The sequence below is a fragment of the Lagenorhynchus albirostris genome, chromosome 5 (genome assembly GCF_949774975.1).
Source record: "Lagenorhynchus albirostris chromosome 5, mLagAlb1.1, whole genome shotgun sequence".
Taxonomy (NCBI): domain Eukaryota; kingdom Metazoa; phylum Chordata; class Mammalia; order Artiodactyla; family Delphinidae; genus Lagenorhynchus; species Lagenorhynchus albirostris.
Window position 1 is genome coordinate 136,825,929 of NC_083099.1, and position 24,713 is coordinate 136,850,641.

A 24,713-nucleotide genomic window follows, 5' to 3' on the forward strand; every position below is an offset into this window, starting at 1 on the left:
CTGCGCGGGGCCTTTGCACACACCCTGTCCTGTGCCTGGAGGCCCCTTCCCTGCTCTCCTCCCACCTGGCTCTTTGCTGGCCCTCAGGTCTTGGCTTCAACATCTTCTCCTGGGGAGGCCCCTGCGGACCTCTTTCTGGCTGAGACCTACCTATCATTCTCTCACGACTTCACGCTCATTTTCTTCACAGCACTGATCACAGTGTATGATTATAAATTCATTTCTTGTATGCTTTTTGTCTGCTTACTCTAGAATGTCAGCATTTCCCTTTTATTTGGAAAAAAAATAGAAACAACGTGTTGTATGGTGCCCGACAAAAGGTAGACAATGAATAAATAGCTGTTGAATGAATGAATGATCCATTAAGATAAGAAAGGCATTGTGGTGTGACTCTATAAAAGACAGCTGAGAAATAATAAAAACTTGGCTGAAAGAGCCAGGTTCTGTGAAAAGTGAACTCACAAGCTGGAAAGCATTAAACCAACGAGGAACACTTGTCTCTCAACCTGCTCTTTAGCCAGAGGATTTTCTGGAATCATTGTAAACACTGATCATTTCTATCTAAAAGCTATTATGAAAATGGTCTCTTTTTTTTAATTTTAGTTTTTATTTTTGGCTGCATAGAGTCTTTTTTTTTTTTTTGCGGTACGCGGGCCTCTCACTGTTGTGGCCTCTCCCGTTGCGGAGCACAGGCTCCAGACACGCAGGCTCAGCGGCCATGGCTCACGGGCCCAGCCACTCCGCGGCACGTGGGATCTTCCCGGATCAGGGCACGAACCCGCATCCCCTGCATCGGCAGGCAGACTCTCAACCACTGCGCCACCAGGGAAGCCCCTGCATAGAGTCTTAGTTGCACCGCGCAGGCTCTTCCTTGTGGCCCACGGGCTTCTCTCTAGTTGGAGCTTGCGTGCTCAGTAGTTGCGGCGCTCGGACTTAGTTGTCCCGTGGCATGTGGGATCTTAGTTCCTGGACCAGGGATTGAACCCGCGTCCCCTGCATTGGAAGACGGATTCTTAACCACTGGACCACCGGGGAAGTCCCGAAAGTGGCCTCTGTATTGTAGCCACTCACTCATCCGCCCGCCTACCCGCCTACCATGACCCAGCCACCATTCCCACCAATCCGTCCATCCATCTGCGCACCATCTACCTGCCGTATAACCATCCCCTCTCCCCAACCTATTCGTCTACCTCTCACTTCACATCACCCATTCCCTAACTGCCAACCTACCCAGGTTCCCGTTCCTGGTGCTTGGGTCATGTGGCCCCTATTGGCTCTGAACAAACTACTCCAGCGGGAGCAGTAGTTTGCTTAGGTCAGTTCCCATTCAAGGCATTCTAAAAGGAAGGTTACCTGCATTCAAAAAAATGAGGAGGCTTCTGAGGTTTCCCTCCAGACCTCGCCGACTTGGGGACAAAGGCAGCCTGAGGCCCAGCTGCAGGTTTGGTTATTCCAAAGGTCAGCCTGCGGATCTGTCTGTCTGGACCCGGTGATTCTGTGCTGGACAATCTCCCACCCACAGAGAAAGACGCAGAGCACCTTAATGGGCCCTTGGTGCTCCCTGCACCCCACCACTCTTACTCTTCTCCTTGACCCCCAGGATGAAATAAGAAGTGTTTGCAGCCATAGAACGAAGAGAGTTGGCAGGGACTGCAGAATTGCTCAGTCGGCGCCCTCAGTTACAGAGGAGGAAACCCGAGCCCCGGCATCTCAACTGAGCCAGGAGCTACTGTTACCAGCATCCAGCTGGAAGCTCGGTGGGGGTGCGAGCCCGCCTCAGGGGGGACACGATTCTGCTACCTGCGGGGCTTCCCTTTCCTTTACATGACACCCAGACTAGAGACAGCACCTGCCTACGTGCCCTGCCCGCTGGGAGCAAAGAGGGTTATTTTCTTCGTGCCTTAAACACAAGGAGGACGACTGCTGAATAAGTCAATTGATGGCATCTGGTTTTAATTTGCACTGGCTTATCCCTAGATAGCCCCTCCTGGAAGGGTCCCGATCCAACGGAAGTCCGAGTTCAGGAGAGAGAAGTTTCCAAGAATTAGCCAGGTGGTGGAAGGGCGCAAGAGTCCCAGTAATCGGCAGTCGTAACGGGGGCTCTACCTCTCCCCAGGCTCTCAGCATATCACTAGCACCTTCTAGGCTGTCCTGCTGAGACTTGCGTCTGCATCGAAGCATCCTGCAGAGGGCTGGGGCTGCTGAGTGTTATTCCTCTTGCCAGACAAACTCAGGCTGTTTCCCAAATTCAAAAGCATACCCTCAAAAGAGAGATTGCTTTATCGATTCTCTGGTAAGTACATTTCCTGCCCCGCGGCCAACATGTCCCCCATATCCTGCTATGAATTCAACCCTTTCACACTTATTTATTTAGTCCATTTAGGAAAAAAATGTACCTTTAGAGATTAAGAAGTGGGGTAGAGAGAGGAAATTACTGTGGAAATGCAAAAAACCAAAAGGCAGTGACCTGTATGTTTTAAAAGTCAATAAAATGCCTAGTTGAAAGGTCCGTTTTTTTGTTCCTTTGTAACAAGTCCAAGGGATTGAGCCCCCTCTCGGTGGTGCTAATGCTCAGTGGAAAAAGTGTTTTTCCAAGTGGGCCCCATTTGCAATGACATTCTGAAACCCAGCGACAGCCGTCTCCCCAGGTGCCTGGCTGTGCATGTTTATGAGCTACATAACCAGTTACCGTGGCGATTTCTCCTGTATATGTCTGTTATTGGATCCCTGTTTTCCAACCTGGGGATCAGAGATGGTGTCAACTGTTAGATGGTCAGACAGCTCTCAGATTTATGAATTTTCTTTTGTTCCTTAAAAAAAAATCACTCTGCAGCAGAAAAACATTCAGGAAGATTAAGGGAACAGGAGAAGATCCTACGGTTTGCTGAGGCTTGGGGACACTGATAAGTCTGTTTGCAGCTAATTTCCAATTTTTTGTTTGCTTGTTTGTTTGTTTTCTGACCAGGGATTGAACCTAGGCCCCCTGTAGTGGGAGGGCGGCATCCTAACCACTGGACTGCCAGGGAATTCCCTAATTTCCAATTTAGGTGGCGAGAGAAGCCAGACCTGGAGTGTAGGCCACAAGGATTTAAACATAAAAGTCAAGTACTTCATGTATGCTGCCTTGTGGTCATAAAGCGGCTGCATAGCTCCAGTGTCACATCTGTGTTCCAGGCATTGACAAAAAGCTGCTAAAATGACTTCCTGGAGGCCTTAGCAACTCCGCTTATATTTAATTGGCCCAAATCTAGATGTAAGGGAGGCTAGGAAATATAAATGTGTTTATCTGAGTACATTGCTACCCCCAAAGAAAACTGGAGTTCTGTTAGTAAGAAAAAACGGTAGAATGGATAACAGGTCCACAGCTAGTAGCATTTTCCCAGTGTCTTACTGCTTAATTGTTGTGCAAAGAAGGAAACAAGAATGACACTAGGTTCTCGGACTGAGAGGCCAACGATACCAGGGGCTGAGATAGGGGGACCTTGGGGTTTGGGAGGAAACATTGGTTTCTCTTTCAGCCATGTTGCTGGAGATGCTAGGGGACTTGTGAGTAGAGAAATGGAGGACGTGTGGAATAGTCATACCCGGTGCTCTGGAGAGATACAGGTTTAAGAAAGAGAAGCATATGAATGAAATTTTAAAATCATGGACTGAATGATCTCCCCAGTCAAGGAAGAGAAAAAAGGTCAAGGACAGAGATCTGGGTCTGGGAGGGAAGAAGCGCAGAGACACTGCAGGAGGGAAAGCGGTGAGTGGGAGGAGGACCATGTGACCACGTGTCCTCGGGCCTGAGGAAGAGGCTTCCAGGAAGAGGGGGTGGTCCGCGAGTCACACAGCTGCCGAGAGGTAAGATGACCAGTGGTTTTGGCAAAGTAGAGGCCATTTGCGACCCTGGGAAGAGGTTTTATTACGTGCCTAGTGGACTTAGCCTATTTCCTTAATCATTCCCCCAATCATGCACCCCCGAGTCGTTTTTTCACTTTTTTCCTTTTCTTTTCTTTCTTTTTTGCAATACGCGGGCCTCTCACTGCTGTGGCCTCTCCCATTGTGGAACACAGGCTCCGGACGCGCAGGCTCAGCGGCCATGGCTCACGGGCCCGGCCGCTCCGCGGCATGTGGGATCTTCCCGGACCGGGGCACGAACCCTTGTCCCCTGCATCGGTAGGCGGACTCTCAACCACTGCGCCACCAGGGAAGCCCCCTTCTTTTCTTTTTTGCTAATGAAGACAATGCTACAAGGTATATCTTGTGCAACTATTTTTGCTACCATGTGAAAGTATTCCTTTTGGATAAGGCCTAGAAGCCACTGAGTCAAAAGATATGCATGTGTCAAGGTGTAATCTGTATTGTCAAATGTCTACTCAATGATTATACTGATTTACACTCCCACCAACAGTGTATGTGTCAGTTTAACATAAAGTGAAATCTTTGGTAGTTGAAAAATATCTTGTTTTCATTTGGAATCTCCATTCATTTCTTTTTTTTCTTTTAATTGGCCATTTGTATGCCTATCTTTTCCCCATTTTTCTTTTCAGTTTTTTTCTTATCAATTTATCAGAGCTCCTTTATATATGTATTACAGTTTTTTCTAGTTTGTTTTGATTTTTTAAGTGTTATTTTTGGTAACTTTAAATTCTACATTGTATATAGTTAAATTTCTTGGTTTTTCCTTTCTGCTTAGAAAGGCGTTTGTCACCCCAAGACTATAAAAATATTCACTCCTTTCCTTCTAGGTTTTATAGTTTCTTTAAGAGTGAATCCTTGAGCTCTTTGAGACTTATTTTATTTCGGTGACAGAAGTGAGGTTGAAAGTCAAGCTTCATTTTCCAAATAGCTGGCCAGCCACTTCAACACCTTTTCCTGAGTAATTTACTTTTCCCCAATTAATCTGAAGTCACTTTTTTTTTTTTGGCCGTGCCTTGGGGTATGTGGGATCTTAACTCCCTGACCTGGGATCGAACCTGCACCCCCCGTATTGGAAGCACGGAGTCTTAACCACTGGACTGCCAGGGAAGTCCCTGAAGTCACTTTATCATTTAATACATTTCCATATGTCGATGAATCTCTTTCTCTATTCTCTTTTGTCCTATAAATCTATCCATGAATTTGTCTACTGTGGAGACAGTTACTGTTTTAATAATTGCAGTTTTATGTAACAGTTAGGGTGTGTTTCTGTTGCCAGTAATGGAAAAATCCACCTCAAACTGATTTCCACATGTTGATTTTGTATCCTGCAACTTTACTGAAATCATCGATTAGTTCCAACAGTTTTTTTAAATTTTAATTTAATTAATTTTTTTATACAGCAGGTTCTTATTAGTTATCTATTTTATACATATTAGTGTATACATGTCAATCCCAGTCTTCCAATTCATCACACCACCCCCGCTCCCGCACTTTCCCCCCTTGGTGTCCATACGTTTGTTCTCTACATTGTTCCAACAGTTTTTTTCACTGAGTCTTGGGACTTCTATATACAGAATCATACCATCTGCAAATAACAGTTTTACTTCTTCCTTCCCGATTTGGATGTCATTTTGTTTTCTTTGTCTTGCCTAATTGATCTAGCTAGGACTTCTAACACTGTATCAAATAAGAGTGCTGAGACCAAAAGAGCAGAGAGCTTAAACCAGAAATCAAAAACCTCCCAACACAGAGAACCTCAGGACCAGACGGCTTCACGGGCACATTCTACCAAACGTCAAACGAGAATTAACGCCGATTTTTCTCAAACTCTTCCATAAAAGTGAGGAGGAGGGAATACCTCCAAACTCATTCCACGAGGCCGGCATTACCCTGACACCAAAGCCAGATAAGGACATCACAAGAAAAAACAACTATAGACCAATATCCCTGATGAATATAGAGGCCAAAATTATCAACAAAATATTAGCAAACCGAACTCAAGAACATCATAGAAAGGATTATACACCATGACCCAATGGAATTCATCCCTGGGATGCAACGTATGCAAATCAACAAGCGTAATACATCACATTAATAAAATGAAAGATAAAAATCTCACGATCATCTCAGTAGATGCAGAAAAAGCATTTGATAAAATACAACACCGTTTCCTATAAAAACCCTCAACAGATTGGGTATAGAAGGAATGTACATTAACATAATAAAGGCCATATACAACAAACCCACAAGGAACATTTACTCAATGGAGAAAAATGGAAAGCTTTTCGTCTATGATTAGGAACGAGGCAAGGATGCCCCCTCTTACGTTTCTCCTTTGAAAGCTGACTGTGCACGGGGTTCTGTGACCAGCAGCGCAGAGGAGACTGCCAGGCTAGAGGGGGGCGGACTTGCACCATCCTTTGCTTCATGTCCTGTTGGCATCGCCTAGCAGGGCCCTCACCCTCACAGGGTGGTTGGTGCCAGTCTGTACTCCCTGGTCCGGCCCCCTCCCCTTAGAGGTCCCAGAGTAACAGCTCAGACCCCAAAGTTCTGGGCCCCAGCTCTGCAGACCTGTCCTCTGAGCTTCCAAACCTCTCAGCGCTTCCCGTGCTTCCCAGCCCTACAGGAGGCAGCTGCTTCCTGAAATTACTTTCTCTGTATGCATTCAGTGTCCCCATATTGATTTCCTGTGGCTGCTATATAACAAATCATCACAAACATAGTGGCTTAAAACAAAGTTATTATCTTACAGCTCTGGAGGTTAGGAGTCCAATGCTGCTCTCCCTGGGCTGAAACCGAGGTGTAGGCAGAGCTGGCTCCTCCCGGAGGCTCTAGGGGAGGAGAATCCATTTCCTTGCCTTTTCCAGCTTCCAGGGGCTGCCTGCCTTCTTGGGCTCACGGCCCCTTGTCCATCTTCAAAGCCAGCAGCAACACTGAGCTAAGTCTGTCTCACGCTTTCACCTCTCTGGTGGCGTCTCTTCTGCGCCCTCCCCTTCCCCCTCCCCGCCCACTTATAAAGACCCTGGTGAATTCATTGGGCCCACCTGGATATCCAGGCTACTCTCCCTACTTTGGGTCAGCTGATTAACAACCTTAACTCCACCTGCAACCCCAGTTCCCCCTTGCCTTGTAACCCTCCACCTTTACAGGTTCTGGGTATTACGAAGTGGAGGTCTTTGGGGGGACTTTCTTTTGCTTACCACAGTTCCCTTTTCACTTTTTCCATTCTCTAATACCTGTTAAACTAATTCCTTATATTAACTACTCTCTTATAATAACTGGTGTAGTTTGCGTATTCTTAACTAGATCCTGCCTGATCTTCATACAATGGTTATTGCTTGTTATATGAAAGTTTTCAATCTATCCCTATCTATCTACCTACCTATCATCTATCTATTTATTTGTTCTTTTTTTTTAAAATAAATTTATTTATTTTATTTTTGGCTGCCCTCTATCTAGCCGACCACAGAAGTGTAGCTTTAGACCTGAGAAATGGTAGGTGAATAATTAGCACCTGAGAGAGTCTGGAGGCTTTCTCTCTTTCTCCATGGCCTTGAATAGTTTTTTTAAAGTAATGAATAATTTGAATTGTTCCTGTTTATTAATGTTAAGGGGCATAACATTTACATCCTTTTCTTTTTCCTCTGTGCCTAGTCTCTAGTAGATGTTCAGTAACTATTTGTGAAATGAATACATCCTATTTTTGGTTCACTGGCTGTGTTCTCACCATCGCCCTGACCTCTCTACTGAATGGCCCACATCAGCATTTGACGGTTGGTCACTTTCCCTGGGTCTTTCACTGACATGTATCTAAATTTCTCTGGCTAGTCCTCCTTCATTTCTTTCTTGGGCTATTTTTCTTCCACCCACCCTTCTGTGTTGATGTTTCCTTTCCCTTTTTCCTCTGTGCATTTCTCAATGGTGAGCTAGTAGATCACCTACCTAAGGTGTCACCTACGGCTTGTATGCTCACATCTCCCAAGCTCTGTCTCTGGCTCACATGGGTCTTCTGAGATCAGAACCTATAGCTGAGAAGGCATTTCCAAATTCAAACACGCTGGTGAGTTTCAACAGAAACTCTACCTCTCTTTATCCTCCACACACACAATTTACTTTAGTGGAAGGTAACACCATCCATTCATGCCTTTGAAGAGTTTAAATAGCCTCAAAACTGCCTGTTATTTCAAAGTTTGAAAGAATTTTCATCAAACCATCTGAGCACGAGGCTTTTGTGGGGGAACAGTTCACTGACCGCTTTTACAATTTTTACCCAAATTACTGAGTTAGCCTTCCCATCTTTTCTTCAGTCCAATTTCAGTAAGATGTACTTTCCCAGAAGACCATCAACTGGCAAGAGTTGCTAAAAGTATTGTTTTATAATTGCTTCCCATACTTGATCCCGATTTTATGCATTTGTGCTCTCCCATCCCTGTCTTTTTTCTAAAAAGTGATCAAGCTAGTTTGTGGTCTTTTTACTTTGCTTTTCAAAAACCCTAAATCTTGAATTCATTATCAACTCTTCTGTTTCTTTCCCTTTATGTTTTCATTAAGTTTTGTATTAATTTTTCTCGTCCCTCCCCCACCCAAATGTTCGATTCATTTTTGCACGAAGTGTTTAAGGATATGATTATTACTTTGCCTTCAACTTTGACCCTATCCCCTGGGGTTTGATATATAATATCCTCATTATTGTAATTTCCTAGATAGTCTGCAGTTCTAGTTTGATTTCCTTTTTGAAACAAGGAAAAACAGACTTTTTTTTTAACATTTCCGATAGCTTGGGTATTAATATTTTTTTTACTTCAACTTTATTATTTTTAGTTTTATTATAGCTTTAGAATGTGGTTCCTATTTCACTTCTTGGAAATTATTGAGGTTTTCTTTGTGATCTAATATATTGTAAAATTGTGTAAGTTTGCTATTGTTTTTGAAAAGACAGTGTGCTATATTTTCTCTTTTGTTTCAGGACAAAGAATTAGACATACATGTATAAGATCAACCTTGTTCATCCTATTATTCAGACCATTTATATCTGGTTTTTGTTTTTTGGTTTTTTGGGGGTTTTTTTGCTTTTTTTTGTTTTATTTTGTTTGGTCTTACTTGATGATAGTGAGTTAAAATATCTTGCCATTAATGTGTTTCTGCCAGTTTTTTCCTGTTCATGAGAAAGATCTTTTCATTGTGGATTATAAAATTCATCATGATGAAGTGACCCTTATGTACGACTTAGTGAGTTTTCCTTGAATTCAAATTTCTTTGGTTTTAATATTATACACCTTCCCTTGCTTTCTTTTTGTCATCATTTTACTCACCATTTACCTATCATTTTGTTTGTAATTTTATTTTCAGCTTCTCTAAGTCATTTTGCTTTAATACATGGGCGTATACTTAGATTTTTAAAATATTTATTTATTTATTTTTGGCTGCATTGGGTCTTTGTTGCTGCGCGCGGGCTTTCTCTAGGTGAGGCGAGCGGGGGCTACTCTTTGTGGTGGTGCGTGGGCTTCTCATTGCGGTGGCTTCTCTTGTTGTAGAGCACGAGCTCTAGGCATGTGGGCTTCAGGAGTTGTGGCATGTGGGCTCCAGTAGTTGTGGCACGTGGGCTCAGTAGTGGTGGCTTGCGGGCTCAGTAGTTGTGGCTCGCAGGTTCTAGAGCACAGGCTCAGTAGTTTTGCCACACAGGCTTAGTTGCTCCGCGGCATGTGGGATCTTCCCGGACCAGGGCTCGAACCCGTGTCCCCTGCATTGGTAGGCAGATTCTTAACGACTGTGCTACCAGGGAAGTCTGGATTTTTTCAAATCCAATATGAGAATTCTCACCTTTTAGTAAGGTTATCTGTTTATATTATAAATGATTACATTTAACTGAAAACATATGTGAGTGTATTTTTAATATTTCCTTTCTACTTTTTCTGTTTCTAAACATTTGCTATGTTAACATTTTTTTCTCCTTTGAATTTAAAAGGCATATAGTCTGTTTGGGTTCCAGTATTTACCTTTATAACTTTAAATAACTTTAAAGTTATAAAGTAGACTTAAGCCTATTTTTCACAATATATCAATTTCAGTAACACAATCATCCCTCTTTATTTTCTCATATGAAAGATGAGAAGATTAGCGCTTTTGGACCAGCTATTCTCTTCTTCCCCAATTTTATTTGCTTGCTCTGGAGTTATTGTCCTACTTTATACCATTGTCAATTAAAAATAATTAATTTCCTCTTTTCCAGGAATTAGAATTCTTGTAATGAGAATGTCTGTCTTATTTAGATGTAATTTATGTTTAATAGATTCAAGACTCAAAGCTGATATTTCATCCTATGACTTCCCCACTTCTGAGTTATTTATTTTAACTCTCAGATTACACTTTCAAGTAAATTTTTTTGCAATTTTATTGAGGTATAATTGAAGTCCACCAAACTGCACATATATAAAGTATACAAGATCAGTCTATGTACACACACACACTATGTGTGATCAAGATGACAACGCTTTCCATCTGAAAAAAAGCAATACTCAATACGGAGGACTGACAACCCAAATATCCAATATACAGTTAATTTTGTAGACCTAAAAAATATAGTAGAACAAAATGAGTAGATAAAAAACTAAAAGTATAATAAAACCCAGAATTTCCTGAAATGAAGGAGAACATACATTTGAACATCAATAGTGTCCTTCATTATTTAGGACAAAAATAATAAAGAACTGTAAAGTCTGAGTGAAATTATTGAAAGGGCAAGGTTAAAGGAAATATGGCGAAAATAAAGTTATATACTAAAAGAAAATTAGTCTAACTTCAGATTTCTCCTTAGCAATTTTAAATGAAAGAAGAAACTGGAGCACTGTCTAATGAGTGTTTTGTTTGAGGGGTTGTGTATGACCCAATTTTCCATACCCAGTCAAGTTATCATTGTTATGACAAGGCAACAGAAATATGTTATCAAATGGTCAAGAATTCATGAATTATATCATTCATATAGTCTTCTCTAAAATATACTTGACTGAAGCTAACATCATATCAAATGGTGAAAGCTGATTTCTCTGAGATTGGGAATAAAGCAAGGATTCTCATTTTCAACAATTCTATTCAACATTGTTCTGGAGGTTACACACATTGCAATAAAGCAAGAAAAGGACATGAAGGCATGATGATAAGAAGTGACAAAGTATAATTATCCCTGTTTGTATTTTCATATAACATTGTATATGTATAACAATATACAATGTATATGTATACCATATAACTACATATACAGTGTATATGTATAACATACAACACTGTATAAGTTTAAGGTATACATGTTGATTTGATTTGATACATTTATATATTGCAATATGATTACCACCATCGCTCTAGCTAACACCTCGGTCATATCACATAATTGTATTTTTTTGTGTGTGTGGTGAGAACATTAAGATCTGCCTAGAGTTTTCTATAAAGGGAACCATGGAGTAGTTACTTGGGGATGAGGGTGGAGAGAGGGATAGATTGCAAAGAGGCATGACTAAATTTTTGGAGATGCTTATTATCTTGATTGTTCAGAAATAATATTGGTGGAATTTCTCTTTCCTGTGTTCCTGAGCGCTATTTGAACTTTCCCTTTAGCATTTATTTTGGAATGTGAGATGCTAATAATTTCTATTCTCTGTTTAGATCTTCAGCTGCTTGAGGATTTGGAAGGAGGACCAAGGTTATGCACAGCTGCATTCTGGAAACTCTGGCCCTGTGGTTTCTCTCTGAACTTGTTGACTCTACTGGAAGCTGGGTCGATGTCTTCTCTTGCTCTGTGCATGTGGGGTTACCCTTGGATTTCAGTTTGCTCTTCTGCATTGGTCTGAGAAGTTGAGTTGGAGTGATGCCTCGTAGGCTGGTTTGTAAGATTTTTCTTCTATTAGCACTTATTTTATCCAACAGTTGCCACTTGTCTGCAGCTTCCAGATCTTCCTAGTGAGGAAAGGAGGGCATCTTTGAGGAGCTGACATTTGAGAAGGAGCATGAATGAAGGAAAGGAATAAGCCATTTGAAGATTTAGGGAGAGAGCGTTCCAGGTAGAAGGAACAGCAGATAAAAAAGTCCAGAGCTGTGAAAAAGCTTGATGCTGTTTTAGTTGAGAGCCTTTTCTTTAAGCCTTGATGCTGATCTGCGATGGTAGAACATTCTAAGCAGTGACTCCCTGTTCTTCTCCCCCACAATCCCTGGGAACCTCCAATCTGAGTGGGCTGGTCCAGCAGGGGACACACACAGCACATGTGGTCTATCTATACAATGGAATATTATTTGGCCATAAAAAGGAATGAAGTTCTGATACATGCCCAATGTGGATGAATCTTGAAGACATCATGCAATTTCATTTAAATGCAATCATACAATATGTGACCTTTTGTGTCTGGCTTCTTTTACTTAGCATGTTTTCTTTGAGGTTCAACCACATTGAAGCATGTATTCCTACCTTATTCCTTTTTGTGTCTGAGTAATACTCCACTGTACAAACATACCATATTTTGTTTATCTATTCATCTGTTAATGGACATTTGGATTGTTTCCACATTTTGGCCACTGTGAGTAATGCTGCTATGAACATTCATGTACAAAGATTTGTTTATCTGTTTTCTTTTTTTTTTTTTGAGTATCTATTTTCAGTTATTTTGGGGTATATACCTAGGAGTGAAATTGCTGGGTCATTATTACATTTTAATTAGAAGGATTCTCTTCTCTTCAAAATGTGTTGGTTACAATTTTCTGTGGCTTCCTGTAAGATTCCCATCCATCATTTCACACTTTCTCAGTTATCCAGTCTCACCTACTTGAAATGCTCTCATAGAGCCCATGGACTCTAAGGTGTTTGCTGGTAGAGTTTCTTAATCCTGTAAGACCTGAGCTCTCATGCACCGCTTTGGCTTTGCAGTGTCGTATTTCAGGAGTGGAAAAAGTAGATGGCTGGAATGGAAAAAGCACATAAAAGAGGAGGATTGCTATGCCAATGTAGCCTGGCCAACATGGAAGGGCAGACAAGAGACTGAATTTAACTCAAGCTCCAAAGACAGCTTCTGGGCTGAGGCCTCTCCCAAGAATGTTCTTCAGTTGGGTAGGCTACCAAGTGGTGTAGGACCCAAGTAACTCTTGGTGCCCTGTTCCCTCCACACTCAGGTACTTGAAGTTGCTGAGGTAGCAGTCATTTACATGGTAGTATGAATCAATGCTGGTTTGCTGACTTTCCAGGGAGGGACTCATGCCTCCTGCCTTCCCTGCTCCCCTCCAATTAAAACACAGACATATTTTCAGCCTAGGGCTGTGCCAGGTCTCACACACATGACAGTGAATGAGATGGGCAAAAATCTCTGTCCTGAAGGACCTGGAATCTAACAGAGGAGTCAAGAAAAAATGCATGTGCAAATTAAGAAAACAGTCACACATTCTGAGGAGGCCTATGAGAGGAGTTTGCAGTGTGCTGAGACAGAGACTAACAAGGATATAGGGCTGCTTTGGATGAGAAGGAGCCAGTTATCCTTTCTATATGATCTGGATGGTGTTTTGTCTCTGGGAATTTTTTTTTAAGGTCTTTGCTTCTTTTACTTTGATGTTCTGAAATTTCATGGGGATGTATCTCATTTAATAGTGTACATTTTCATTTATTCATTCTGTGGGACACTTGTTAAGCCCTTTCAAATTTGGAAATGCATGTCTCCCTCAGTTCCAGGAAATTTTTTTCATCATTGTTTCCCACTCATCCATTTTCTTTACTGCTTTCAGGAACTCCTATTTGTCAGATGTTTGACCTCCTACAATGATGTTTTGTGTCTTTCATACATTTTATACGATGTTTTCTAGTTCATGGTGCCCTTTTATTTGTATTTTAATCTTTGCTACACTCTGGAACATTTTCTCTACGATACGTTCCAATCCCTCTATTTAAATGTTAAAAATGTAATATTAGAAGAATTTTAACTTGAGAGCCTTTTCCATTTTCTCATCTTTCTCATGGCATTCTGTTGTGATGGATGAAATAAGATCCTGAGTTCTCTGAGAATAGAGAATACAGATTTTAAAACCTTCTCTTCTCTTCCCTGAACTATCAGTTTCCTCGGGTGTCAGTTTTTTCTCCTTATCTTTTCTCTCTCTTTCATGCTGCAGGCTTTCCTCAAATGTCTGGTGCTTCTCTGAAGTGTAAGGCAATACAGAAACTGGCAGGAAGTGCTACTTACATAAGCAGGGTTTATCGAGAGGAAAGCTTCCCTTTACCCAGATGGATGGCGTAGGAAGCTGGTTTTATCCCAAGGACTTCTCAAATGCCTGAAGTAGAAGCTGACACCTACACGACCTGCCTCTTCCCAGGTAATCATTCTCTCCCCAGACATTTTGTTCAGTTGCTTGAGGAGAACCTTCTGTATGTGTGTGGTAGGGCTGGGGGGAGTCAATAAACAAGTAACCCCCTTGCATTTTCACCTCCACTCTCCTCTTCCTCGTCTTCTGCTCTTTGTCGGCCTTCATGTTGAATATCCCTAGGGTCTGCCCTAGGTCAGGTCCATCATTTTTTCTTTTTTTTTTTTTTGGCCTATTTTTGTTTAATTTGTTTCTTTTAAGACCACCTCCTTGCAATTTCCAGAGAGAAAATACAAAACAAGAAACAGACTTGGTTTCAAATACATAAACAGTGTGCTGGAGTTTAAAGCATTACTGATAACATTGTTCCAAAAGAGTGTCAGCTTACTCCAGGGCGCTTCAGTATTCCTGAGGAATAAACCTGATTTCTCTTTCCCTCCCACTGGGATGTTCTCAGATGTTAAGTCACTGCTGCTGCTCTTTGACATATTTTCCATGTAGAAGATATGGAACCTGCAGCAGCAGGGGGTGGTGGTGGTGGGATGAATTGGGAGATTGGGATTGACATGTATACACTGAGGTGTTTAAAATGGATGCCTAATAAGAACCTGCCGTATAAAAAAATAAATTAAAAATAAAAGAGGTTAAAATGCCACTTAAACGTATTAAAATGTGTTCAACTGACCAAAAAAAAAAGCATATATATATATATATATATATATATATATATATATATATAGCCTGAAAATCATGCTGACAGTTGGAGCAGGCCTTTCCCAACCCCATTCCAGAACCAAAGGCTAATGGCCACATTCTTCTTTTAAAGAAGGTGAGAAAACAAGTCCTAAGCCAAAACCAGTACCTATCTTCCCGACGGCATCTGGCAAGCACCGGTCCCACTTCCTGCTGAGCTCTGAATCCGAGGTGTTCCCCACCCTCAGTTCCAGCTTTCCGGACCGTCGGGCCCTGCGCTCAAACCCCTGGGGCCCTTCTTCTTAACTGTAGACTCTCCACCTGTATTCTCAGCTGTGTCCACCACCACCGTCACACTTGATATCGTCAATCCTTTAACTTTTAGGTGTTCACAGGTAGCGGTATCTCATGGTGGTTGAAACAGAACCAGATTTGATTTTTTAAAAAAGCAAAGGCAGGTAGTATTCTTACGCTTGGGTATTAGAGAGCAATTCATAATGCCCACAAAGGTGAATGATGGATTTCATAGCAGAAAAATCTACGGAGCTATGGATGGAAAAGAGACCATCCCTCCTGCTGAGAGGGTTGTCTGGGCAGAGGGCGGGGCTCAAGGACTCCCAAGTGCCTCACTGGGTCTCTCCCTTCCCACAACCTCTTCACTGGCCCGGGACCCCGCTGCCCATGTTCAGCAAGGTCGCAATGAGCTCTTCCCCAAGGCAGGTACCAGCGTCTCCAGACACCTGGTGAAGCCACTAGACCAAAACTCTCCAGTGACTTCCTGGCTTCTTGCTGTTTATTATGCTGGATAGGAAACCTATGCAAATGCTTTATTTTGGAAAAATGCCTGGGCTGACTAAAACAACCTCAGACCTCCCCCAAGCTGCAGGAGCCCTGGTGGGATGGAAAGCGCGAGCCTGTCAATCATTCACTCAGCAGGGATGGGAGGGTGCGGAGCTTTTGAATAGAAAGTCCCTCCGGAGAAAAGAATTAAGGAGTATGTTGTGCTGAGCGTTCCTGGGGCGAGGCTGGTACAGCAAGAGGTGCAATCATCATCCCAGGTGATCCGCCCCCAGGGGCTGGGTCCTCCCTGATTGATGGGGTGACCTCCACTGGCCTTTCTCAGGCAGGAAATGGGCTGTTTGCTAATGCCTTTCCCCCACCGCACACACCTGTGAAAGCCAGTTGGTGGTACTTTAAAATAATTTACTAGAATGAAATTTCTGTGTTTTTCTTTGGGTACTTGCCCAGAAAATGGCTTTGTGCTTTTTGATTCAAGAAAAGGCTTCAAATATTACAGGACCTCAGATTTCAATCTCTCTCTCTCTCTCTCTCTCACAGACTCACACACACACACACACACACACACACACACACACACACACACTCCTGTGTCTCTTGGGTGGGAGTGAGGGTACTGTAGCAGAAGCGAGGTGGCTTTTCCTTTTAATCCTCGAAGTCTTAGTTAAACCTGTTTCCCTCACTTGTCCCCCACTCCAGCCCCTGCCACCGGGACATCCTCATCTTGCTGCCCCCTCTCCCCACACTGACTGTTCAGCTTCAGAGCATTGCCAGCTCGAATCTCATTTGTCTGAAATGGACGTTTCCTGAATAAGAAACGAGGGATGGGTTTGCCTTTGCTGTCGGCCTACTTTGGTTTAGCAAGCTGCCTCTCCATCCCTCCTGTGAGAGGACCAAGCAGACCGCAGCCAGTGGTCCCTGGCCTGAAACCCACGACTTGGGTATCAGGTGCCTGGTGTTTCTCCGGCCACCGGGAGGAGCTCCCCGTTCGGTTTATCACTGATGGGAACAGTGCCTTTGGGGTGTTAAAAGGAAAGCCACAGGCCCCAGATAGCATCACTTGTGCTAAAAGCCCATGACACCAAAGCTGGTCAGCACCATCACGTGGGTCCTCTTCATTCCCCTCCAACCCTCCCCAGAGGAAGAAGAGGCAATCTGTGTGATCAAACCCTTGTCATCCAATGCTCTGTGGTGACCTAAATGGGAAGGAAATCCAAAAACAGAGGGGATATATGTATATGTATAGCTGATTCACTTTGCTGTACGGTAGAAACTAACACAACATTGTAAAGCAACTATACTCCAATAAAAATAAAAAACCCACAAACCCTTGTCATCGCCCCCCCCCAAAGATATACTGACTTAAAAAGAATCCTTTCTTTTCTCTTGCTAATAGCTCCCTCACTCCATCCTTCTTCCTATAAAAGGCTTCCATTATGTACAATCCCTCTGAGCGTGCTTCTAGTTGCTAGCTGGGATGCTGCCTAACTCATGAATCGCCTAATAAAACCGATTAGATCTTTCAAATTTACTCGGTTGCATTCTGGGTTTTGACAGGAGAGGCGCAATTCATCCCCTCAGGGCACTGAGATGGCGCTCCCTGCGCAAATGACAGAAGTTCCAGGTTTATCACTGTGTTCGTTGGCCACATAGAGGAAGGGGTGTTCTGAGAATTAATGGAGGACCCAGGCTTCTGCTGTCTTCAGGAATGGGGCTCAGTTTCACTCTGCTGTCCTGCAGTCCCCACCCCAGATGTGCACACTTAACACCCTCTGGGTCCCCGGGGAGCAATTAGGGATTATTTTAATGAACTCTCGCTTACATGCAGAAGGAAAATTGAACTTCTGGTCGCATGAATGTCTTCTCATCCTCAGGGGGCTTTAAGTGTCTTCAAGTCACCTGAGCAAATTGCTTTACTTTTTTTTTGGTATTTCAACCCTTGTAACTTTGAAAATTACAGATATTTTCACATCAAATTACAATTGTTGCAAATTTCTTAAAATATCCTTTATGCTTATTATTGCTTTGAAATTGCAGTATTTATTAGACTTCCCCTGCTGGATAATGTCATTTTGTGCATTAGTAAAGGAGTACAAATATTACTATGCCATCGTTTTGAAATATTTCGATAACACATTTCAGTATAATGGTTTCCTCTTGAAATCTTCCATATTTACCTTTTTCCCTTTATATGAAAAGTATTAATCTGAGGTGAGTCCATAATCACCACACCTCTCTAGGGGTGCATAGGATTAACCTCCGCGAGAAGACCCTGTTCTATTATCCAAGGAGAAATCTGTAACTAGGGTTGTCTTAATATTTATGCAGAAAGAGCGGGAACATGCATGTTTTTCTGTAAGGGTTATTGCGGCCTTACAGACTGGAAATAGAATTTTCTAATGTGTGTAAGTTTCCCTGCCCAGCAGTCTACTCCTTCCACGGAGCAGTCCTCAGCCAGTGCCTTTCTTTCCGAAGCCCCATTTCCTCATCTGTTCAATGCAGCTGCTTACACTGCCTAAGTTACTGTGAAGGTAGAAAGAGGTGACTGAACACCGCTCCCTTCTCCTCGGCTTCCAGAACCTCCCAGTTTGGTCCTCCTTGCTCACGGGGTGTTCCTCTTCTGGTTGCCTTGCTGGACGCCCCTGTCCTCCCAGCCTCGAATGTGAAACCCTCAGCAGCCCTTGGCTTATCTGTGTTCATGTCCCCTGAGACCCTTTCGAGCTGCATGGCTAACTGTGTCCTGGGCTGAGGCTCCCACATTAATCTGTCCCTCAACTCCAGCTTCACACATCTAAGGGCCCCGATCGCCATCTCCACTTGAGGCGGCTCAGACGAAACACATGGAAAACAAACAAATCTACCTTACCAGAACACTTTCTTTCCAGAATCTCCTTCTTTCAGAAGATGGTGAACCCATTCTTCCAGTTGATCCAGTCCCAAATCTTGGCATCAATATTTAAGCCTCTTTCTTTTCACACCCCACCACCAAGCCATCGGTCAATTTGATCAACTCTACCTTCAGGCATGTCCCAACCTCTTCCCACCTCCACGGCTGCCTCTTAGTCCAGATCTGCATCTCATGCCCGACTGTCACCATCTACGCTGTTCCCTCTACCTGGGTCCACGGCAGGGAGACGCAGGGAGGCATGTGGCAACGCTTTGGGGCTTTGGGGCCGGGCATTTAGGGTGCAGATCCTGGCCCCATCTTTGGTTTATAACTATCAAGTAATGGACTATTATACAAATGGTGAATGTGCCGTAGTTTTCAAATTATTTCCACTTAGGGCAACAGTGACTGCTACGAAAGTAGGATTCTCTGGGGGATTTCAGAGCCTTTTGATTTCAAAAGACTTAACCCAGGAAAGCAATTAGGGTGTCTTATCCAAGAAGGGGGACGTTCTGGTGCTTTGAGTATAGGAGAGGCATGGATCCATTTCAGGAAGTGGCTTCCCAGAGACTGAGCCTGGGACTAAGGGTTCCTCAGGGTAGAAGATTCCAGTGCCCATTCACACACACGGCCTGGGAGGGGCTGGGGCATGACATGGGTGACTGTGAGGGTGGATGGGCTGTGGCCTGGGAGCAGCATCAGGGGCCCCAGGCTGTGAAGGAACCAGCACCTGGCAGTCAGCAGGTAACCAGAGCGACTGCAAGGCCTAAAGGCTGGGCCTCACCCCTTCCCCTAGTCCAGGGCCTCCATTTGCGCTGGGGCCCTGAGCCCTCCTAAATGCTGGGGAGGGAACAAGGAAACATGGCTGGCTTTAGACCTCTGGATCAGAGCCAAATTTGATTTGATTTAGGGAAGCAAAGACATACAGCATTCTTTATCCCGTGAGGGTCATATTGTAAATTACATTCATGACAACAGTTTCCTGGAAAACATCAGAATCTGACTCATGTTTCCTTTTTATTTTGAAATTTGGGGTTACATGTTGTCCTCGAAAGGAGACCATACTGTGTTCAAAACAGCCTTGGTTATGACTGCCTAGTCCCAAAGAGATGGGCAGAGGCAGGCATCTACCTGATGGCCCTGGTGATTGTAATGTGATGAAGAAGGGGATCACAGGACCTGAGCTCTTGTCTTAGGGGTGAATGAGAGCAAAAGAGCCAGAGGAAACTGGGAACAGCGTTCTTACACCCTGTATCTTGAAGGAGGGAATGAAGGTCTTATTTGGAATCTACTTCCTACAGTTGGTGGGCCAGCTCTAGGTCAGAGCCATCCGTGTGTCACTTCCTGTGTGTCACTTCCTGCTTTCTATGGGGATTCAAACTTGGACCTATGGGTCTGATATCACATTTCCTCTAATCCAGCCAGAACCCAGTTAACAGAAGCTTTGTGGAGTGATGGTTCTAGAAAGAACTAAATATGGTCATGAAACAATTCACTTAATTATTTGGAAATAGTCTGGACATGAAATTAATTAGCTTATAGGTCATGCTTCTACTTGGGTGAATGTATTTCCTCCCTGCTTACCTGTCTGGGTTCAAATCCTGGGTCTTTTGCTCACTGGCTCTGTGACCCTGGGCAAATAATTTAATCTCTATGCACTTTGATTTCCTCCTTTGTAAAATGGGGTTAAAATGAGTATTTATCTCATTGGGTTCTGATGTATCTCTTTGGACCAAATAGTAAGTAAAAGGTATTCCTGGAACATAGTAAGTGCTTAATAAATTGTAATCACTATTATTATTAGTCTTTCACCTGAGTAGGAGACAGGAACATACTTTACTTTAGTAGTGACAGAATTCAGAGAAAGAGTTCGATAAGAGCTATTTTAGAAAGAAATATTGCCATTTGCAGCAACACGGAGATTATCATACTAAGTGAAGTAAGTCAGACAAAGACAAATATTATACAATGTCACTTATATGTGGAATCTAAAAAAATAATACAAACAAATCTATATACAAAACAGACTCACAGACACAGAAAACAAACTTATGGTTATCAAAGGGAAGGGGGAGACAAATTAGGAGTTTGGGGTTAACAGATACAAACTACGATACAAAAAATAGATAAGCAACAAGGATTTACTGTATACCACAGAGAACTATGTTCAATATCTTATAATAACCCATAATGGAAAATAATCTGAAAAAAATATAACTGAATCACTTTGCTAGACACCTGAAACTAATAAAGTATTGTAAATCAACTCTACTTCGAATTTTAAAAAGCTATTTTATCTTTAAATTTGTAATCGGTCTATTAACTAGAATAACTTCACTAAACATATCTAGATTGTGACCATCAAGTAAGGACTGACAGAATATCATTTCGTTTTAAGAAGATTTTGTTTCTCTTCTTTATAGGTTCAGATTTGTTTTTCTAATTTAAAGAGTAGGTTAAAATTGCTTGTCTCATCATAAATAAATGATGACCTTTCTGATCTAAATCCCTGACCTAAATAGGATGGCATATCCCAGCCCTCTTAGCTTCTGCGGGGCTAGACAGAGGCTAAAACGTGTGGTACCCCCTCCTTCCAAACAGAAGCGGCCCCTGTTGCTTGGGGTCTAGAGGTCAGCACAAAATAGAAAAGAAATATGTATGTGTAGGATTGTTCCTTAAACCCTGACTTTTCAATGTTGCTAGAAGATTCTCCTGTTGCTAGATCTCATCAATGGTGCAGTTTATTAGGTGTAACTGGTGAGGCTTAAAGGAATCAGAAGAGGATCGTGGGGTGTACGCACATTACTGGTGAGAGCCTCTGCCTGCGTGGCAAGCACGTGGCAGCTGGGCTTCTTGTCACCATCTCGGTGTCCCGGAGGACCCAGTCAGGAGGAGGCATGAAGTCAGGGGAGATCAAGCAACTTCCAGCCTTGCTGGATCCAGAGTTGCAGGGCTGAGGCCCGTCTGACCTCCTAATCCTTGCCCGGGAGCCTCCCCTTCCATCTCCCTGATCCCGGGGCCAGAGTCTCACCGGGCCACGCCACGCCAGTAAGCCCAGCCACGTGTGGCTAACCCTCTGTGGCTCGCTTCCCTGCAGTGACAGATGGAGCCCTTGGTGGCCCTATTCTAAGACCCCTTGAGAATGGTGGCGCTTCAGGTAACAGACCTCAGACTCAGCCCTTCCACATGGCAGGGTTATTTCCTTCCGTGTTCACAGCCTGAGGCTGGGGCAGAGGCAGGAGCAGACTCCCTGGGCTAACGGGGGAGCAGCGTGTGTGTGTGTGTGTGTGTGTGTGTGTGTGTGTGTGTGTGTGTGTGTGTGTGTGTGTGTGTGTGTGTGTGTGTGTGTGATTTAGATCACAGCCCCGAAAGCAACATCCGTGTCCTTAAAGAGGTCAGGCCTCACCTGGCCCTCGCAGCAGTTCTTTCCAGCTAAAGGAGCAGCGAGCAGCCCTTGTACCTGCTCTGATGTCAGCTGCCGTCATACTTCTATTCCCAGAAAAGAAGCCAGTGACATTCTGTGCTTGGGGTGAGCAGCCTTCCTAACGGGGCCTCTTGTCAATGCCTGGAGAGCCAAGCGAACAGGCGTGTTTCACTTTGCCTTTTTTTTCCTTCTGACTTTTGCTGCCTTGCTGGTGGGGGCCGACTGCTCACCGGTAGAAAATGACATTGTCCTTCTTCTGCGGCATGTGGCAATTATCCTCTTTTCAAGGAAGCCCTGTACTCCCTGCCTCGCCTCTGAGATGCAGCCAGGATAGGGCGACAGTTTTTGGTGACATTGCTCCAGCATCTTCTGGATGAACGTCGGCCCAGCCCTCCTCTGATTTTCCTGTCCTGTGTGGGCGGAGCCCGGAGGTGTGCTGACTATAGTTACCAGCATCTTAGCAGACAAGAAGAAGGGTCTGGAAACAGACACGGATATGGTCAGTTTCAGAGACAACCTCATCCAAAAGGTTTATTCCTGGCTTGCAAACAAACCCCACTGACCAAACTCCCAAGTCACTTTTTATTCAGCCGTCATTAAATCACCACAGAAATACATATAATAAATACAAAAACAGGAAGGATTTTTTTTTTTTTTTTAGTCTTTGGTATGTAGAGCTTTTCTCCTCAACTTCTTTCCCCGCCTTCCCTGCGTCCTAAGCCCATTTCCTCAGGTTCACATTATTCCTTTGGACACCAAAGCAGCCCAGAAGTAAACTTGGTGCCCGGACCTTGAAGCGGTCGGCAGCCTGGGTCCCGGCGCCTCTTGGGGGCCTGGGGAGGGACAGGCTGTGGGGACTCACACATAGTCGTTCAGCCTGTACCCGTTGTGCGAGGCCGAGGTGGCCGAGGGGGCCCGATTGTCCTTGTAGGCGTCGGGGGGCCGGTAGGAGGGCGCGGTGGCCGTGCCGGCCCGGGGCTGAGCCTGGTAGGGCCTGGAGGGCGCCTCGTCCTGGCAGGCCAGGCAGAGCAGCGTGCCGCCGATGAGCGACAGGGACGAGGAGATGAAGCCGAGGTACAGGGCCTGCCCGATCTCGAACTTCATGCCGCTGGGCAGCAGCGGGTTGTAGAAGTTCTGCACCACGTCGTTGGTGGTCCAGGAGACGGCTACCATGCAGAGCAGGCCGGCCAGGATGAAGAACACGCCGCCCAGCACGGCGAACGTGGTCTTGGCGGGGGTGCCCTTGGCGCAGCGCGTGCATTTCATGCCGACCACGGCGCAGGCGCAGGCCACGCCCGACAGCAGGCAGGAGATGACCATGAGCGCGCGGGACGCCTGCAGGTCGCGGGGCAGCGCCAGCAGCGAGCGGTAGATCTGGCACTGGTAGATGCCCGTGCTGTGCCACACGCACTCCATCCACAGCCCCTTCAGGTAGGACACGGCCGTCAGGATGTTGGTGCCCACGTGCGCCGTCCGGCGCCAGTGCGGCAGGATGGTGGTGATGAGTGTGCCCACCATGCCCAGGAAGCTGAGCAGGAAGCCCATGAGCTGCACGGCTGCGCTGGCCATGACCTTGCTGGCGGTTGCCGCTCGCTCAGGCGCCCGCAGGAGTCCTAATGAAGCCGGGAGGCGGGGCGGGGGGAGAGGAAACGGGTTAACGATTATCTCGGTGCATTTATTTCTGCCACCGAAACGGCGATTTCCATAGGCAGTTGGTACCACGATTAACATGTTTTTTAAAATAGTTTCTGAGACTTGATTGGGTGAACGAACGAGCGGCTCGCCTAAGACGCTTCCCCTGGAAGGCCAGAGCTAGAAGGGGTGACAGCCGACATCTGGCTGGGCTGTGCTTTCCCAGGACCCCAGGGAAGGACACTCCAGAGACCCCTCTTCTCTCAGTACTTACCAACCCCATGTGGGAAGTTTTGTCTTGTGTCTACCCTCAGACTCTGCTGCATTTGAGTCTCACTTCATTCTGTTTGATCAGTAATCACTAAGGTTGTTAAATCAACAAATGGACTGGCAAGTGTTAAGGCGTGTTCTGCTTATGACTTAGAAGATAGCTTAGACTGCCTGTCAGGATGAAACATTTTCTGAAAGTGGGAGACTTCCCTATGTGCTCATAGGAGGGGGTTTGGCGGGTCAGACGCTGCCTTCCAGAATCCCAGATGTGACCTTAGAGATTATCCACTGACGCCAGGGGAGAGGAATGACCAAGGTCATCAACTCCTTAGGTGCTGCAGCCAGGACCACGAACCAGTGACCCTCCCCTGCGGGCCGGGTACCTCCTCTCACACCACTCTGAAGAGGGGTGGGCTTATTACAAGACAGGCTGCTACTGAACATTGTAACCATGGCAAAATCTCAAACACTTCTTGGGGAAAAGGACCCAGCACGTATGTGGTGTGTAGTGCCAGGTGTATCGGGGATACTCGGGAAATATTGGGAGGGAGAAAGGAGAGAGTCGGGGAGTGGGGGAGGAGGAAAGGAGGATGGAAGGGGGAGAGGAAGGAAGGGAAAAAGGGAGGGAGACCAGAACTGCCCAAGTGGACACCACTAGCTCCTCTCTGCTGCTGGGAGCAGAGTAAGGGGCAGAAGAAGAGAATCCCACCCTCTGCGTGACTCGGGGCCTCTCTGTCTTCAAAACAAGGGAGCTGGGGGCTTCCCTGGTGGCGCAGTGGT

General features: G+C 44.7%; 2 protein-coding genes across 2 annotated transcripts; both read right to left on the reverse strand.

Moving 5' to 3' along the window:
• Positions 1-14,694: 14,694 nt before the first annotated feature.
• LOC132520329 (MICOS complex subunit MIC10-like) lies at positions 14,695-22,296 on the reverse strand. The gene is made up of 4 exons (XM_060149085.1): positions 22,262-22,296; positions 15,092-15,195; positions 14,971-15,047; positions 14,695-14,742 (listed from the first exon to the last, which is right to left on the reverse strand). Exons 1-4 carry the CDS (start codon positions 22,294-22,296, stop codon positions 14,695-14,697), a joined length of 264 nt encoding a protein of 87 aa, XP_060005068.1.
• Positions 22,297-22,701: 405 nt separating this feature from the next.
• On the reverse strand, positions 22,702-23,600 carry CLDN14 (claudin 14). The gene has a single exon (XM_060149452.1). It carries the CDS (start codon positions 23,598-23,600, stop codon positions 22,890-22,892), a length of 711 nt encoding a protein of 236 aa, XP_060005435.1. The 3' UTR covers positions 22,702-22,889.
• Between the last annotated feature and the right edge of the window lie 1,113 nt (positions 23,601-24,713).

Coding starts and splice junctions, on each gene's coding strand:
- LOC132520329 (XM_060149085.1), bottom strand. CDS start 22,296: ATGCCGCAGAAGAAGGACAATGTCATTTTCTACCG. Junction 15,048..15,091: donor AGATGCCGTCGGGAAGATAG/GTACTGGTTTTG, acceptor CCTTCTTTAAAA/GAAGAATGTGGCCATTAGCC. Junction 14,743..14,970: donor ACTGTCAGCATGATTTTCAG/GCTATATATATA, acceptor CTGCTGCTGCAG/GTTCCATATCTTCTACATGG.
- CLDN14 (XM_060149452.1), bottom strand. CDS start 23,600: ATGGCCAGCGCAGCCGTGCAGCTCATGGGCTTCCTGCTCAGCTTCCTG.